Raw genomic sequence first — 15,708 nt, 5'->3', positions numbered from 1 at the left:
TACGTCACACTGTTGGTACTTATTATATAGTATTAGTAAGTGAAGTTATTAAATGCAAGCCGAGTGACACGTTTCCTAGAAATGTATTTTCTGATTTAAACTGAGCCTGAACAAACCCACCGTATTATAATGGCAGCACTGTGAAGAATGATTAGAAAGTCATTGTACTTCATGACTGAGTTCAGCTTTACACATGAGAAAAACCTTGCTGCGATTACATATGTTCTTATTGGCAGGTGCTGGCTTTTTCCCTGGATCTCACAGTGCAGAGCTCACCTAGATTATGGATTCTCAGGTGTTGCTAGACTTCTTCCCTTGTCTTAGACATTGTCTTGGGGCACTGTCATGCTTTTTGAGGTTTCAGAAACCAAAATTGCAGATGGGCTTACAAAAGAACAAAGCTATACAGAAGTATGTGTGTTTATCCCAGACACACGCTGTCTATGCAGCAGCAGAAAGATGAACAAATGGAGGAAGACTGGGCAAGGTACAATGGGAAAAAAATACAGTTCAGAAGAAATGTGAAAGTGAAAAGCTTTGCTTGAATTGTCCATGAGCATCTAAATCCAAGCTATGGATAAGTGACTTAGGGCAATGAAGCCACCTGTGAAGCTCTGAAGTCCTCACCATCAAAATAAAAAATTGTGTAGAAGTTAGGAAAATATAATTAAGAGGCTGCACATGCTACACTCCAAATTGCTGCTCTGCTGGAGGGTTTCTCAGATATGTAAGGGTGGAGTGGAGGGTCTAATTTTATATAAGTGATGTAAAGTAAATCTCTTGCCATAAGAGCAATGCCTTAAATGTCAAAGCTTTTCCATGTTTCAAGAAAGAAGAGGGGGGAAAAATGTAGTTGGGTTGTTTAGGGTTTTTTTATCTCCCTCTCCTTGAACAGAACTACAACTGTGAGAAAATGCTTAAGGCGGCAGGCAGCTCCAGAAATGAAACAAATGTGTAACACACAGGATTGCCACAAATACTGACATTTCATTTCCAACAGTAATAAGACGACAGGGGCTGACTGCCACTTATTTCAGAGAAAGGGTGTAGAAAAGACAATGTTTTCAGGCAGTTTCATGGAGGAGGGGGCAGGGAGCTCCGTACGCCCCTTTATGGGAAAATACTTTGAAAAACCTGCCATGTGGTAGTATCTGACTGCAAAGCATTGGGGGAGCTTTTATGGATAGGCTATGTCAGATAATGACCTGACAGATAGATAGATATAGATAACTGGTATCAATTATAATTATTTTTATATATGTATAAATCATATTCCAGTGAATTCTAATAACAGCAAGGTAACCAAGATAACCCCTTTTCAGTTTGGGAGGTAATGGCCATCCCACAACATACTGTGTTTTAAAAAGCTGTCTCTTAAGGTGGACCTGACCTCTTAAAAATCTCAGCAACAACAACAAACAAAAAAGCAAAGAATATTTCTCCAATGTTGCCCCAAATACAGCCAAGTCAAGCACATTTTGAGTAAAATATATGTATGTTCTTCTGCATGTTCTTCAAAGCCCGATCTTAATCCCTGTGAAAGTTTTGAAGTGAAAAATTTGGCCCATGCATACTTCACAGCGTGGTACTACATCATTTTAAGAAGAACGAGCACATTTACTCAAGAACAAAAGCTTCTTTCCTTGCAGTAGCCTAAAAATATTATCTTATACCTCTAAAAGTATAGTAAATATATAATAAACATATTCCTTTATGATAGATTGTTTTGACTATTGTTCCTTCCCAAAAACTACAACTGTATCCACAATCCTGACAAACACTTATTGACAGTAGACATGGACACATACAAAATTGACTTCTTTTTTTTTTCCTGCCATGGTCAATCATTTTTGTGGTTACTCTCATTATTAGAAATTAATTTAAAGGAGATTCATCACACAACAGAATAGCCGTAAAATACTCTGTTACACTATTCAAGACAGCACAACGCAGTTTGTGTTGGGCCCTTTAACCCATCATAAGCCAGAGGGTGAGAAGGCAGCCAGAGATTAGGGAACATGCAGCCAGTATACCTCTACAGATAGTTAAAACAGTATCTTTATTTTTGAGTAAGTATAGACACAATTCAGTGAAAGACTTAAAATTTAAAATAAATAAAAAGCTGAAGTTTTCTTAGCCAGGGAAACCACCAGACCAAGAAAAGGTTAAAATCTTTCTGCACATTACTTCTGTGCTTCATTTTTCCATTTCCAGTCAAAAAGTTGCCCGTTTTCTTTCAGACAGTACAGATTCTTGTTATCCATACTCCATCCAGAAAAACAATTGCTTGTGGACAGCAAGAAAGGTATTTTCTGTGCATTTATCTGACAAAATGCAATTATATAATACAGTACAGTTTCTTTCCTTGTTCTACCAGTCACTTTGGAAAGACAGACTCCATATAGGACATGGAATACTTATGGTTTAAACTGTGTTGACTCTGTGTTCCCAAGCATGTAATTCGTTTAAGGACGTGTATTTATTTCTTATTATGCTGTATCATTGGCTTAAACTCAATCCACCATATAACTCTCAAACCCCATTTTTAAGTAGCTGAAATCAGGTCTGAGTGGCAGGAAAAGTGATCGTTACTCAGCATTTGTAAAACACATGTAATAACATATAGAAAAGGCTTGGTGAGAACCTACCTGAGGATCCGAGAATACTTGCTGCATGTTGTTGATCGGGCCATATGGAACTCCACTACCTTCAAAGAGCTGCAACCATTCCATCGTTGCTTTTTCTGAAAACCTAAAAGCAAGTAAGGAGCATGTGGTTTCAACTCCAGGCTTTCAGATTCAAAAGAACACGTAGCACATCTCTGTCTCTCACTGCTTTCATACTCTTCCCCACCGATTTCTTCCCGGGCGATGATTAACATAATGAAAATGTACTGCACGTGTTCTTTAGACATGCAAAACCCAAAGACATAGGGGGAAGAACTGACTTCTATTTCCATCTGATCATATGAAGAAATCCAGCAATGATTAGCGAAGCTAAATTTATCAGCAGTTTCAAATAAGAATCAATGGGTTTCCTCCAGTCTTTAATTACACCAATGTCCTTCACATTTGTTTTCTTTTATATACATATTTAACAACAAAAAGATAGATCTAATGTGGGTACGCATCTCACACACGGCACCACTCACTAAAAGCTGATGTCAAGCACCACACTTTTTCCTCCATTACATCCAAAACATACGTCAGGATTAATAGCCACATTTTCCGGTCAGATAACAACACTGATCGCATATATTTGTTGTACGATTGTATAACCTATCCTAAGGACATCCAGTTCAGCGTATATACACTGTGCCTACACCAGTGAACACAGAGCTCCATCTCTTCGTATCACATATAAAAAGCTCAGTTTATTTCTTTCTAAGCGTTCAACCCCATAACTGGTAGCACCACTCTACTTCCCCTCCATTGCTATATACTTTTTGTTTCCTCACCTACCCAGTACATGAACAAAACACTCTTGAAGCAATAGTGGTCACTAAGAGATGGTATTTTCTGCAGCTGTCTGGGATTCTGAATCAAAGGTAAAATTATATGGAGATTGTATCTTAAGTTTCATGAAGGAAAACCACACAGAGGTCTACCAGATTATTAGAAAGGAAAGATCTACTCCATGATATGCATAACACTGAAAATGAATTAGATGTGATTTCAAGACCTGATGGAAATGAAATTAATAGAAACCTTGACAAGGGACACTCAGTTACTGGTATTCTGTAGCTCACCAGTTTGGAGTTCCCTAAGCACTATCCAGAACAACATCAGTAACATTCAGCTTCAGCTCTAGCTTTTTATAATGAAAAAAACCCAACCCTTCATTTTCTGACAAAGTTAATAAAGAAAAAGCACAAAAGTTCCTAGATCAGTCCAAAGTCAAACTTTGCAAACTTCTGTTTGTAGATATGCAGGGATTGGCTGCAAAGTGTTTTGTGCTACTTTTAAACTTCAGAAAAAAAAACAGTGATGGTGACAAGTTACAGGTATATTAGCTATATGGCATACGAATGGATCCAAGCTTCACAGTTAATGTCTTTCTCCCTGTGCAGGAAGGAACAAGCTTTGAGTGAATAAATCCTGATACCCAATGCATTTTGTGCTCTAAATGGTTAAGAAAATGCAAGTTTAGCACCACTCTTCCTCAAAAATAGAAGCTTTACTCCTGCTGAAGACATGTGAAGTTAGCAAATAATACTAGTAGAATAAAAGGAACAATAAACCAGAAAAAAACAAAATAAAAGGCTTTAACAGTACAAAATGTATTATAAAATGAAGCATCACTTCCAAAGAAATGAAACATAATGAAGGATCACTTCTAAAGAAAACTGATACAAGATTATTGTGCTGTTCAGTTATACACTCCATTGAATATTACAGTTACTTCATGGTAAAGATGTAGTCAGCCGTAAAGATAACGCCACTCTTGGACACATTGAGGGTCTATCTAATTTAGTACTCTATTGCTGACCATACCTAGAACCAGGTACATTACAGGAAAATGGGGCGGGGGGGAAGGTAACTATAGAGAGGTAGAGAGCCTTCCTTTCTCAGCAACTGCAGCCATTAGGAAAGCATGATATTAATCTAACGTATAATTTGTATTTCCCTTTGGTACACTCTGTTGGGCAACACTTCTCATAATCCATATATCGTAGTTATTCATAGCTTTCTGTTACTAAGGCTTGGGGCTCAAACTACTGCACGGTGTAAACATGATCCACATAAATAACACCAATAACTGATGGGAAACAGTTTTTCATATACAACTGTGCTGTTCTCTGCTAGCAACTGAGACGCTTCTCTCCGGAAATGCTTCATAATTCATGGCCCACTGACTCCCTTTTTATAAATTAGAAGGTTCTTTTCAGCTACTACTTTTTCTGACACCTCAGCCTCCACTACCGTCTCGTTTCTAACGAAAGACAGAACACCTACAAGAGGACTCTCAGACTCAGCATTATAACCATGGTGCTTAAGACCATCACTTAGAAATTATTGTAATTCTTAATATTTGTTGCATCACTCCCCTGATCTATTAGTAATGAATAGGCCCTGCTTGTTATGTTCCTTGTACTTCTTTTTAAGAGAGAGTTTACAAATATGCCACCCCCACCCCCCCGAGTTTAAAAAAGCAAGTAACTTTTGGATTTAAAGAACCATCTGAAAAAGTAGTCTTTTCAACAGGAGTGGCAATTATCTACATCTGTATAATCAATACGCTACTTCCTGATGTCATAGTAAATATGAATAATATTTGAGGCATACCTTCTTCTTCAGTAACATTATTACCAGTGACTCAAAATACAGTGAAGTGAGAGCACGTTTTGCAAAATTTCTGTGGGGTATATGAATTTCTGAAGTTTTATCTTCTGTTTAGATTTTTCCTTCATACATCACAGACAGAAAATATTACCACAATTTTGTAGAAAACCAGTGATGTTCTGTTTTAAAAAATACTTATTCTGAATGGACCTAACAATTGCCTTAGTTTTACTTATTAATTTATTTATTGGTGGTTGGAGAGAATTCCCAAAAGCTTTAAACTCAATCAAAGGTGTAAAATACCACATTCTATCACTCTCAAAGGAGACATGTGGTATTTTCTCTTGAAATGTAAACCCTTGACCTAAATCTGATGTAGACTAGCTTCCTTTATTTGTGGTAAAAAGAAGCCGTTGAGAGCATATTGTTAAGCAAACTGTTTAAAAACAAAACAGATCACCAGCACTGACAATAAAGATCTATTATTCAGATTTTGAGAGCAGTAGCATGAAACTATTTGATTCATTCAGTTGTGGTTTATATATTCTAATATCTGTTGTACAGCATTAAGGGAGAAATATTGTTTCAAAATCTGATAAAAGATAAGGCATGTATAAAAAACTGTCTAAGTTTACCTCTCTGGTGTCAGCTACATGACCTGTATGCATCATTCCTTTCATCTACACATAATTTTTAATAGCACTTACACAAACAAATACCATAAGCTTTCCTTATAGTAAAGGGTTGATGTTTAGGTTTGTAGGTATGAATTGATATCATGCTCAGCACTCTAAAAATATCAAGTCAAGGCCTTCAACAAAATCTTCCAGGAGAGAATTTCAGTCTTTTGTTCTCTTGAAAATGGAAAGCTCTATCATCAGGAATTTACAAGGCCTAGCCAATCCTTTTCCCCTTAACAGTTATTTTTAAACTTTTTTCTATGCTTTGATATTGTCTTTAATAAATATCCTACTTAGTATATAATTTCCTTTTCTTAACTGAAAAAAATTGCAATGTCATCTGCTGTCCTTCAGTGGGGAAAAAAGTGATTTTTCTATACATACATAAAATCACTGATGGACACACATGCAAGGCTAAACAACAATTCATCTTCCAAACTGAAGCTAGTACAAAAAAACACCAAAGGCTGTACAGGATCTGAGTTCTGAAGCATGACACTTGCAAATGAATCTTTATCTGTCCATGGAACCTCATTGATACTCAGTGGCTGTAGGAGAGCTCGACCATGTGATTCACACTACAGCTTCATATGGTTCCAGATGAGTCCCTTTTCCATCTAAACCATTCAAACTGCTATAGATATAATCATACAAATGTCATTTAAATTGTCTGATTTATTTGTAGAATCATTTAAAACCTTAGCTTAGCTTTTTACAGTTATTACCAGTATTTTAGAAGTTCAAAAGAATTTGCTCTTACTGTACTAGACTTTGGCATGAAGCTTGGATGCAGGCTCTTTCCAAAAAGTACCTCTGAAAAAAGTATATGCACCCCAATGGAGAACAACCCCATTCCCAGGATCTTTACTGCAAAGCCTGTACTAAAGCTTACTTCAATAAGAGAGGTAGTAGTTCCACAATGCCTTATTTGCATTTTAAGCAGTACTCTAAGCCACCTCTGCACTAAATTACACAGCACCAATGAAATTACTGAGGTTGCAATGTTGAAATGAGGCATCAGATTCTGAAACATTTAACATTGAAGATATTTAATGCTTAAACAATATTATAAGAAGAGAAAGTGTAGCACAAGCTGTGGTAATTGTAACGTTATTTCATGGGAAGAACTCCAACTAAATGTATTTTTCTTCAATTCGTAAATCTAGCAGTCAACATTAAATACAGTGTCTTTCATTTAAACTACACACTCAGTAAATTAATAAAAAAACATTACAGCACAATGTAAGAAATAACCTCCAACAGTCCAAACATCAAATAGAAAGGACTTACACCTTATATCCTTACACAAACCACAAGTGTAGTTTTGCTTCTTAAAACTCAAGACCTAAACCCCCTTTCTGCTTTCTAGCAAATTCTAATTAGAAAGAAAAAAAGAGAGAATGGATCATTGATTGCAAAAATAGAGTATCTGCTTGACTTGCACAAGTTGGATGAAATGGTTTTAATGAGTTAGAAACATACTCAAGTTCTATTAAAATTTACAAAGTTTCTCATCCTGTTCATTATTGATGCAAACTGTGTTCCTTTCATTATGAAATATTCTGTTATTCAATGAAATAAAGACTTCTAAAGCATGAATGAACCTACTTTGTGTGCATTCTTTGCATATATCCCATTTTCCATGTCTCCTGGGAAACCTTCAATCATTGCTACAACTTCTGTGGAAGGGCATCCATGTTTCCCTAATGGATAAAACCATCCAATTCCACACAAAGTTTAGAACTACTGAAGCAAAATACTGCTTTTTTTTCTGTAGGAGGCTTATGGCAATTAAATTTGCAGAAGTAATTTGAACAGCTAACAAATGCAGATGGAACAGTAACATCTAGTAGTAGCTTTTTACATGCAGTCAATCACAAAAACCTCCTGTGTTGTTGCTAAAGTCCACAATAACATTTTTGTGTTTTCTAGCATAACATGAGTTTGCGTTATGGTTTTTGCACTGGTTTTCTCTATCAACACTATATTTACTTCCAAATACCTACAATATTTTCTCTCTCCAGCACTAATCATCTCTTTAATGGTAGTTAACTCATTAAAATAGTTTGTACAGTTTCTTACAGTAGCATCTATGGAAGACACTATACAAAATAAAAGTAATAAAATATACTTATTTGGAAAATTCAAATAATGGATCATTATCCCTTAGTGTACAGTAAATATGCAATTAGAGTTTTCAAAATGAATACTATAGTATTTACTCAATAGTCTGTAAGCATCTCTGTGTTAGTGTCTAATTAGTCTCCTCTTGGTTATTGATTAATCACTCAGCAAACCACAACAGACTCTTGAAATCTTCAGGGTCAACGTGATTGTACTGACATGTTAGGCTGATGGATACGTCAACTACTTTAAAAGATGTCACATTTAGTAGATTGTAAGTGATAGCTACATAAAGTACAGTCCAGATATTTGTAGGTACCACAAATCCACAGCAGAACTTGTTTTATATTTCTGTACACTTTAAATATTTTTACCGGTTTAAAAGATGTATTAATAAATAGTTCACCTTTACGTGCAGAACTTGTGCTAGAGAAAAATGAACATTCATGTTCCTTTAAGAAATTTTGCACGCTGTTTTAAAACCATAAATTAATTTTAAGAAATAGCATAACAGAGAGCAGAAAACATATCCAGATTGTAAAATGTGTTTCTTATGGCTCCTGAGTAGTAAAATCCAGCATGTTCCAGAACTAGTTCTTTTTGGATTCAGATAAGATTAGACTACGCACATTAGAAATGTGCTCCTTTCCTCAAGCCTTTCTTTTTCTCATATAAGCAGAAGGACTTCAACTTCTATAGTTTGGACGAAGGAAGCACAAATTAACTGAAAATCAGCTAGGTAAACACACATCAGTAAAAGCACATTGAGAATAATGGAAAGCTATGTTGATTTTTTTGCTGTTCTTTTAATTACTAAAGGGAAGTAAAGAGCTAACAAGGGTCAGGTCAAAAAGCTCATTCAAAAAAAAAAAAATCAGTGAAAAGATCTCCCTTGATTTCAGCAGCCTTGTAGCCAGTAATGTATGTCATCACAAAAAAGATAGCAAATTCCTCTTCAGGAAGGACCTTGAAACTTCACAAACGGATGAAAACACTTAGAGGCTATTAAATGGTGAGAAAAGAATAAAGAAAATACACATTAGCTTACCCAGTCCAAAAATCAGATGTCTGAGATATTTTGGATGGACCTCAGCTACATACACGGAAGTCAACATAAAACTACCAACAACTTTAAACGAAGCTTTTAAAGGAAACTGTGGCAGTTCAGCAGCTGATGCCCACACAGCTCAACCATCTGTCCCCTGATGGTGAGGTGGGTGACCGGGGAAAGTAAAACTCCCAGCTGTGCCACAGTGAAGTCAATTATCTTTCAACCTTCAGACACCTGTGTTGTGGAAGCAGTAAACAACCAGGTGCTCATTCCCGTAATGTTATCAACGGGGACTTCAGTCTGCAAGGCTCTTGGTTTAGAAAAAGAAATGGTGGGGATGGGGCAGGAGATTTACAGAGACCGGGTATGTCTCAACAAGTGTGAATTTAACAGTGGTCTTCATCAGGCAAATTAAACATGTTTACAATACGCTTTCCCCTTTAGGTGCCCTCCTCTTCTGTTACGAGGTGGAAACAATTCAGAAACGATCTCATTAACTGAGGATCAGGTTCCTCTGTGCTTCCTTCCTGCTCATTCCTTTTCCACTCACACTTACATATGCAACATGCAGCTGTAGCACATTGTCAAGAATAAGGGCTTTAAAATTTTAGTGCTAGGAATAGTAGTTCTACTCTGAACCGTTTCCAGCCCCAGCACTTCTGATTTTAAGTCTACAATAACTCAGTTATAATTGCAGGAGCACTAATCATGACGAATTTATGTGTTCTTCATTGGCTGAGCTGCTTCACTTTAAAGGCTGAGGGCACGTCTGCTATTCCCTTTCCCCCTGCACTCATACGAACCCACACGCTATGTTGCGTTTACAGGTTAATTTCCCAAAGCACCTTGGCGTAGGCGTTGAGCTGCGCTGTCTTAAAATGTGCCTGTATTACTGAGGTGCAGGGTAGAATTAATATTCAACTTGTGGGGTAATTTCAGGAAGGAGGTCAACAGATTAAGCACCCTTCCTCAAAGCTTCTCTTAAAGTAGCATCACACCAGCTTTTGCACAGATGCATCTCAAATTTCACACGCATGCTATATATTGTATGTCTTGATGCCTGTATGCATATATATACATATGTATGTATATATACACATACAAAATAATCCACATTGTGCCTGGTACAATTCTGTTCCAGAAGAAGCAAAAAGAAAAGTGGAAGGGAGGCAGGGTGGGGGGACACGCAGCAATTAAAACTTGGTTCTCTTGCATAGATGTACATCTCACTCACAAACGAGAGGTTTCCACTGGAAACGTAAAAAACAGAGTGCTCTGTAGTCTGTCAGTTCTCACATGAGCTGGGAGTCTCAGGGGCCTCGGTAGTAGCCATTGAACCTGACCTCCACCCAGGTAGGGTCATTTTAAATTTGGCTCTTGGCACGCACCCAAGGCAGGCAGGCATTCAGACGCAATTTGCTTTTGTCAGAGTTTGGCCTTGTTGTCTTTGGGGGGAAATGTAACCTCAATAAAAGGGGAAGATACAGAAGGCACCAAAACTTCCTTTTTTGTAAAGCAAATATAGTAGATGTGCAAATGTCAGCAGTGGGGGAAGAGAGAGGAAGTAAGAAGCTGGGGGAGCCATAGGAAATGGAGGAAAATGATGGGGACAGGAAAAAAAGACCACAGCAGGGAGAGGACCAGAGGTAGGAAAGGGACAACATCACCAGTAGCAAAGCAAGTACAAAATATTCCATAGGACTATGTTCTTCTTCCCTGTGAATATCCTATGACTTAGTGGTCCTTGCAGCACTGTACTTATTCCCCCACAAAAGACAGAACTGACGAATACTCCTCCTCTCAAGACATATGGGACGGGTTTTTGTAATTCCCTCCTCTTGCCCCAGTGTGAGAGCTGGGTCTCCTGGAAGCAGCATACCACTCCGGAGTGGTCTACTTCCCAGTCGCTTTTATCGAGATCTGACAATCTCTGTGGATGTAAGAATTTATCCTCCCATACTGGATCTCCCCCCTGCCCCCACTTTCATGTGTGCCCTTACAGGGGGAGTTGAGATGTTGTAAGGAGACAGCAAGCTGGGAGCTAAGGATAGATGTGCTTCATTCTTCATTTCTGTCAGGGAAGACAGAGGATGAGGAAATTCTTCCTGAAATGGAGTAATTCGCACCTCTCGGAGCTGTTGTTTCAAGCTATATTTATGTCTCAAGCCATATACATCTCCATCTTGCATTCTCACTCAGCTCTGGACATCCGACTGTGATGAATAGGTCATTTCACACCTTTCTGAAAAGTCTTCTGTTTAAAGGTCAATTTCTTCTAAGTGCTATATAATCCCCATGCTTATCTAACTGCCTTGAAATCTGGCATGGTTACTGCAGGTGGTGAGTAGAATTACTGACCTAAATTAGAGGTCATTTGAGTCAAGAATTCCCAAGATACAGCCTTTTTTTTAAAAAAAAAAACAGCATTCCTTAACATTGACCAGTTGTACCAATGTTCCTTTTGTGCACACATCTAGAATAAAACTGTGGTGAGCATGTCTCAATTTCTTAACATTTACCCTAGCAAATGAAAGGCATCAACTGTCTCTTTGATATTCAGAGATCAGACATTTTTAAAAATTTCAGCTACACACATGCAGCAAATTAAATGCTCAAGACTTCAGGGAGTTCCTGACCCTTTGAGTAGGTCTGAACATCTTCTATTCCTCAATAAAACCTAGCAAATCCTTTTCATTAAGAGAAGGAGGTTAAGAATCCTTCTTCATGCACTTACTAAGTGCTCAGAAGTTAGACTGAATTGCAGTTAGCTCATTTTGAAAATTAAGAAAAATAGGAAAAGGTAAGTCACACCTTGAAATAGTTCAAAAGAGATAAGAGGAAGGGGACAGGTTAGATAGGTCAATGGAAGCCTACTCTAGGCTCTGGTGGCACCTCAGCTTAATAAGATTATAACAGCTTCAACAGCTTGGGGAAAAAAGTGTGCATGTATCTACCGTGCAAGAGCAGTGATACATGCAAGCAACTGCAGGGTACCAAGTATCTTAAAATAAAACCTTTAAGAAAAAAAAAAAAAAAAGAAAAGAAAAGAAAAGAAAAGAGTACCAAGTGCTTAAAATACCAATGACTTGGTGGAAAAGGAAGGATGTATAAACTGAAAACGGCAGTGAAGAGGTTGGGGAAAAGGGAAGGAAACAAAACTATATGTTTCCTCTCATGTGCTTCTAGTCACCGCAATTACTGTTGAGATGCTGACACAGACCATATCCGTGAATCTTTTCACTGTCCTTATGAGCATCAACACTCTCAAAGGATTCCACTACAAGACCATAATTTCCATTTATGTTTCAAAGCATAATCCATACTTCCATACCAAAGAGAAGGAACATTTACGAATCACTAGATTCCTCTACACAGGTGCAATTTTTTACTTGCTTTTTATTGCTCAGCCTGGCACAGCAAACAAGTTTGCTGACTTTTTCCACTGCAACATCACTGCAAAAAAGCTGCTTTGCCTCAAGTTGTATGCAACCTGCCTGGCACAGCATCAAACTGAGACATGGATGAATGGCTGACTTAATCCTTAAAGGACTTTCATGTGTCTTTTTGACTTCCACCACACAAAGGAGGGGCTCATATCAACATAAGGGACTGTAGTAGAATATATGTCAAGAAAATCACAACTCTTCTAAGCTGCTCCAGCTCATTTCTCTACAAATTCATTTTGAGGTGGATAGCAGTGCACATATAGCAAGTGAATGGAAGGGTCTGCAGGTGTTTCTTCCCAAGTAAGGCACCTTAGGTTTCATGTGCTGGAAGCTGCAACGCTACCAGGCAATCAGTGATTTAATTAAGGTATTTTTCAGTGAAATTCTGCCATTACTATTTTGTCATTTCCCTTCATTTCTCAAGGGTTGAGATTTTTCAGCACTGAGAAGCTATTAATTTAATTCTCTAAGTAACTTAAAAAATGAAACACATATAATTTTACAAACAACTGTGCATTAGTGAACAAAAGCAAAGTTACCATGGAATGCATACGGAAACATATTCAACCTCCATTAGAATGCCAAAGGTGTTTGTTATTGTCAGCGTTTTAAAGCAGAATGCCAGATGAATTCAAAATAATATGACATAACAAAATACTATTGGAAATGTCTGCTCCAGAAGTATGCATACAGTCACATAATGTGCATACATGCACATAAATTACACAGAAATTCAGCCTGAACAATGCTAATAAAACAGAACATAAACTCTGACAAAAAGACCTAAAGCAGTAATTGAAAGAGCAATGAGGTAATCTGATGAACTAATAGCTACAGATCTAAAAAAAAATAATAGAAATCTGGCAATTCATTCAAACAACTGTTGCTTGAACTTTTATCTTCTTATTCAGATATTGCTCATAAAAAGAACCAAAATACCTGCATTCAAAATTAACCACAAGCAACAAGCTAGTAAGTAATTTATCTGTGGATGCCAAACAGCATTCTCATAAAGTACCAAAGTACATCAGATAAATGCCACATTAAATGAAATTAACTCCAAGCAATCAGTCAACATGAACCACTTTGAAACTAAGGCTAAGTGTCAAGAATGTAAGAGCTCAAGAATAGGTCAAAAGGTAACTATTCCCTTTCAAAGGCTTAAAACTTATAGGATGAATAGGTTCATCTGTGCTATCACAATAAATTTGTTATAGGAAGGCAAGTGAAAGACAAGTTCCAAGAGCTAGTCACGAACAGTTGTACCATAATTGTTTGAAAATTCAAAGTTACCTAGTACTTCAGTATTTCACTGGGGGCAGAACATCTGAAAATGGACAGGTAAGACACAGGCAAAAGTGCAAGTGCACAGAAAGAGGCAAAATCACTTTCTGTACAGTCTTTAATGCAGGGTGATTCTGGTTCTCAATATCCAATAAATGTGTGGGGCTGAGAAGATGAGGAGGGGTGTGCTACTGAAACTCTTCTCAGATGGAATGAAAATGGGAGGCATCTGACTTAATGCTCCTAAAAAAATACCAAAAATTGCTTGAATGACAATTGTTACACATTTGTTGACAAAGACTCATACAGTTCAAGTGTCAAAACAATAGTGTGCTGTTTCTTCAATCACTGACAGCAGTAGACACACTGTCTCTTCTGCTTACCCCTTGAAGTATGAAGTGTTGCCACCTTTGGATAGCTTTACACTGATCAGGTTTTTCCTTATGTTATAAAAATTTATCATTGCCTCCATTAAACAGAAGAGCATTCCACAGAAATAAGGCCTTCTCAAACAGAATGAGGAAGATAACTAAGCTAGTTTAATCTCTCAAATAAAGGGTTCCTGAGCCTCCTCTTAAATAATTTTTAATTAAAGTATTTAATAGGACGATTCCCAAGTAGAATACTAAGCACATATTCTTTTGATTTCCAAAGGATTGATCCAGGGGGAATTTGGGGCACAGAGCACCACAATACAGAACCAGCAGTGAGGGAGTTGCATCAAGCGAAACTCCCTTGGATACAGCAACTCTGAGTGAAAACTTTAAAATGCCAGTCACAGTAAAGCAAATGGTGCTCCAAGCATTTTATTTCCAAGAGTTACACTCATCCAGGAAAGCAGAAAGCACTGGTTGTTTCGCTAAAATTCAAGTTAATGGTTAAAAATAAATTAAAATGGTTTCTGAAAACTTAAATCTGTGGTTTGGCTTCTTGCTGACCCACACTAAAGTCTGTGTGCACAAGGCAGTGTACTTAACACCAATAAGAGTTCTCAATATTTCTTTTAAAAAATAAAGTATTTCAAAAGAATGAAGTACAATTTTTACATGATGAGAGTTTCTTGTACATGACTATTTGTATTAACAGATTAAATGTCATTTCTTCCCTTGTAATTAACTTACCTGGCTGACAATATGTCAATAAGCTCTTTTCTGTTCTGGACTCTGAGTGTATTAGTTTTGTATCTGGAATTCTTACTAACTTCAGTCAAATTCAGGATCTAAGTAAAAACAAAGGTGAGTAAGAAATGTGCTTGGCAGGAGATATTTATATAGTTAAGGAAATTCATTACCGATTTAAGATAGCTTTCCAAAAATCCCCACTTCTCATTAATCTTTTAATATGGATTAGGAAATTAAGACAAGATAATGCCTCCTGGTTAATGTTACATAACAAGTACAGAAAAAGACAGAAATTAAACTGAAGATCCAAATCTTAGTTTATAGCTTTCACCATTAGCTAGGAGAAATTATTATTGTACAACACAAAAAAGTTTGTAAGTTATTACCATGCGATCTGTGGATTATCCTGCACTAAAAGTTACATGTCACAGAATAAGAAATATGACTGTACTTCATATCCTAGAATGAGAAAAAGCTATGTCTAAGAATATTTATTTCCACTTCAGTAATTTCTGTCAAAAAAACAAACAAAAAAAAATAATGAAAAGGTGCTTTTCTATTAAAATGCCATAGTTTTTCTTTATGATTTCTTCCAAAAAATAATTTAAAAAATGGTGGTATAACCTCTAAGAAAGGAGAAATATATCTTCGATATGTAACTCCCACCTGGCACATTAGAAATGTAACCATCATGCAAAGACAATGTGTATTATACTATAA

At 36.9% G+C, this 15,708-nt stretch overlaps 1 protein-coding gene across 5 annotated transcripts in view; it reads right to left on the bottom strand.

The window, feature by feature from the left end:
• The window catches only part of SUGCT (succinyl-CoA:glutarate-CoA transferase), a 337,763-nt gene that overhangs the window by 191,412 nt on the left and 130,643 nt on the right, over positions 1-15,708 (bottom strand). For all 5 annotated transcript variants that reach the window (XR_005827518.1, XR_005827517.1, XM_040591739.1 and 2 more), the window contains exons 11-12: positions 14,989-15,086; positions 2,649-2,751 (exon numbers count right to left, since the gene is read on the bottom strand). Coding sequence is in view for 3 of the 5 variants with exons in the window: in XM_040591739.1 (XP_040447673.1) it covers positions 2,649-2,751; positions 14,989-15,086 (201 nt within the window). In the remaining 2 variants the exon portion in view is untranslated. The remainder of the gene's footprint in view (positions 1-2,648; positions 2,752-14,988; positions 15,087-15,708) is intronic.

Source organism: Falco naumanni, chromosome 4, assembly GCF_017639655.2.
Source record: "Falco naumanni isolate bFalNau1 chromosome 4, bFalNau1.pat, whole genome shotgun sequence".
In the NCBI taxonomy this organism is placed as follows: domain Eukaryota; kingdom Metazoa; phylum Chordata; class Aves; order Falconiformes; family Falconidae; genus Falco; species Falco naumanni.
The sequence above is the reverse complement of the archived record's forward strand: the minus strand, read 5'-3'. Positions and strand labels throughout refer to the sequence as shown.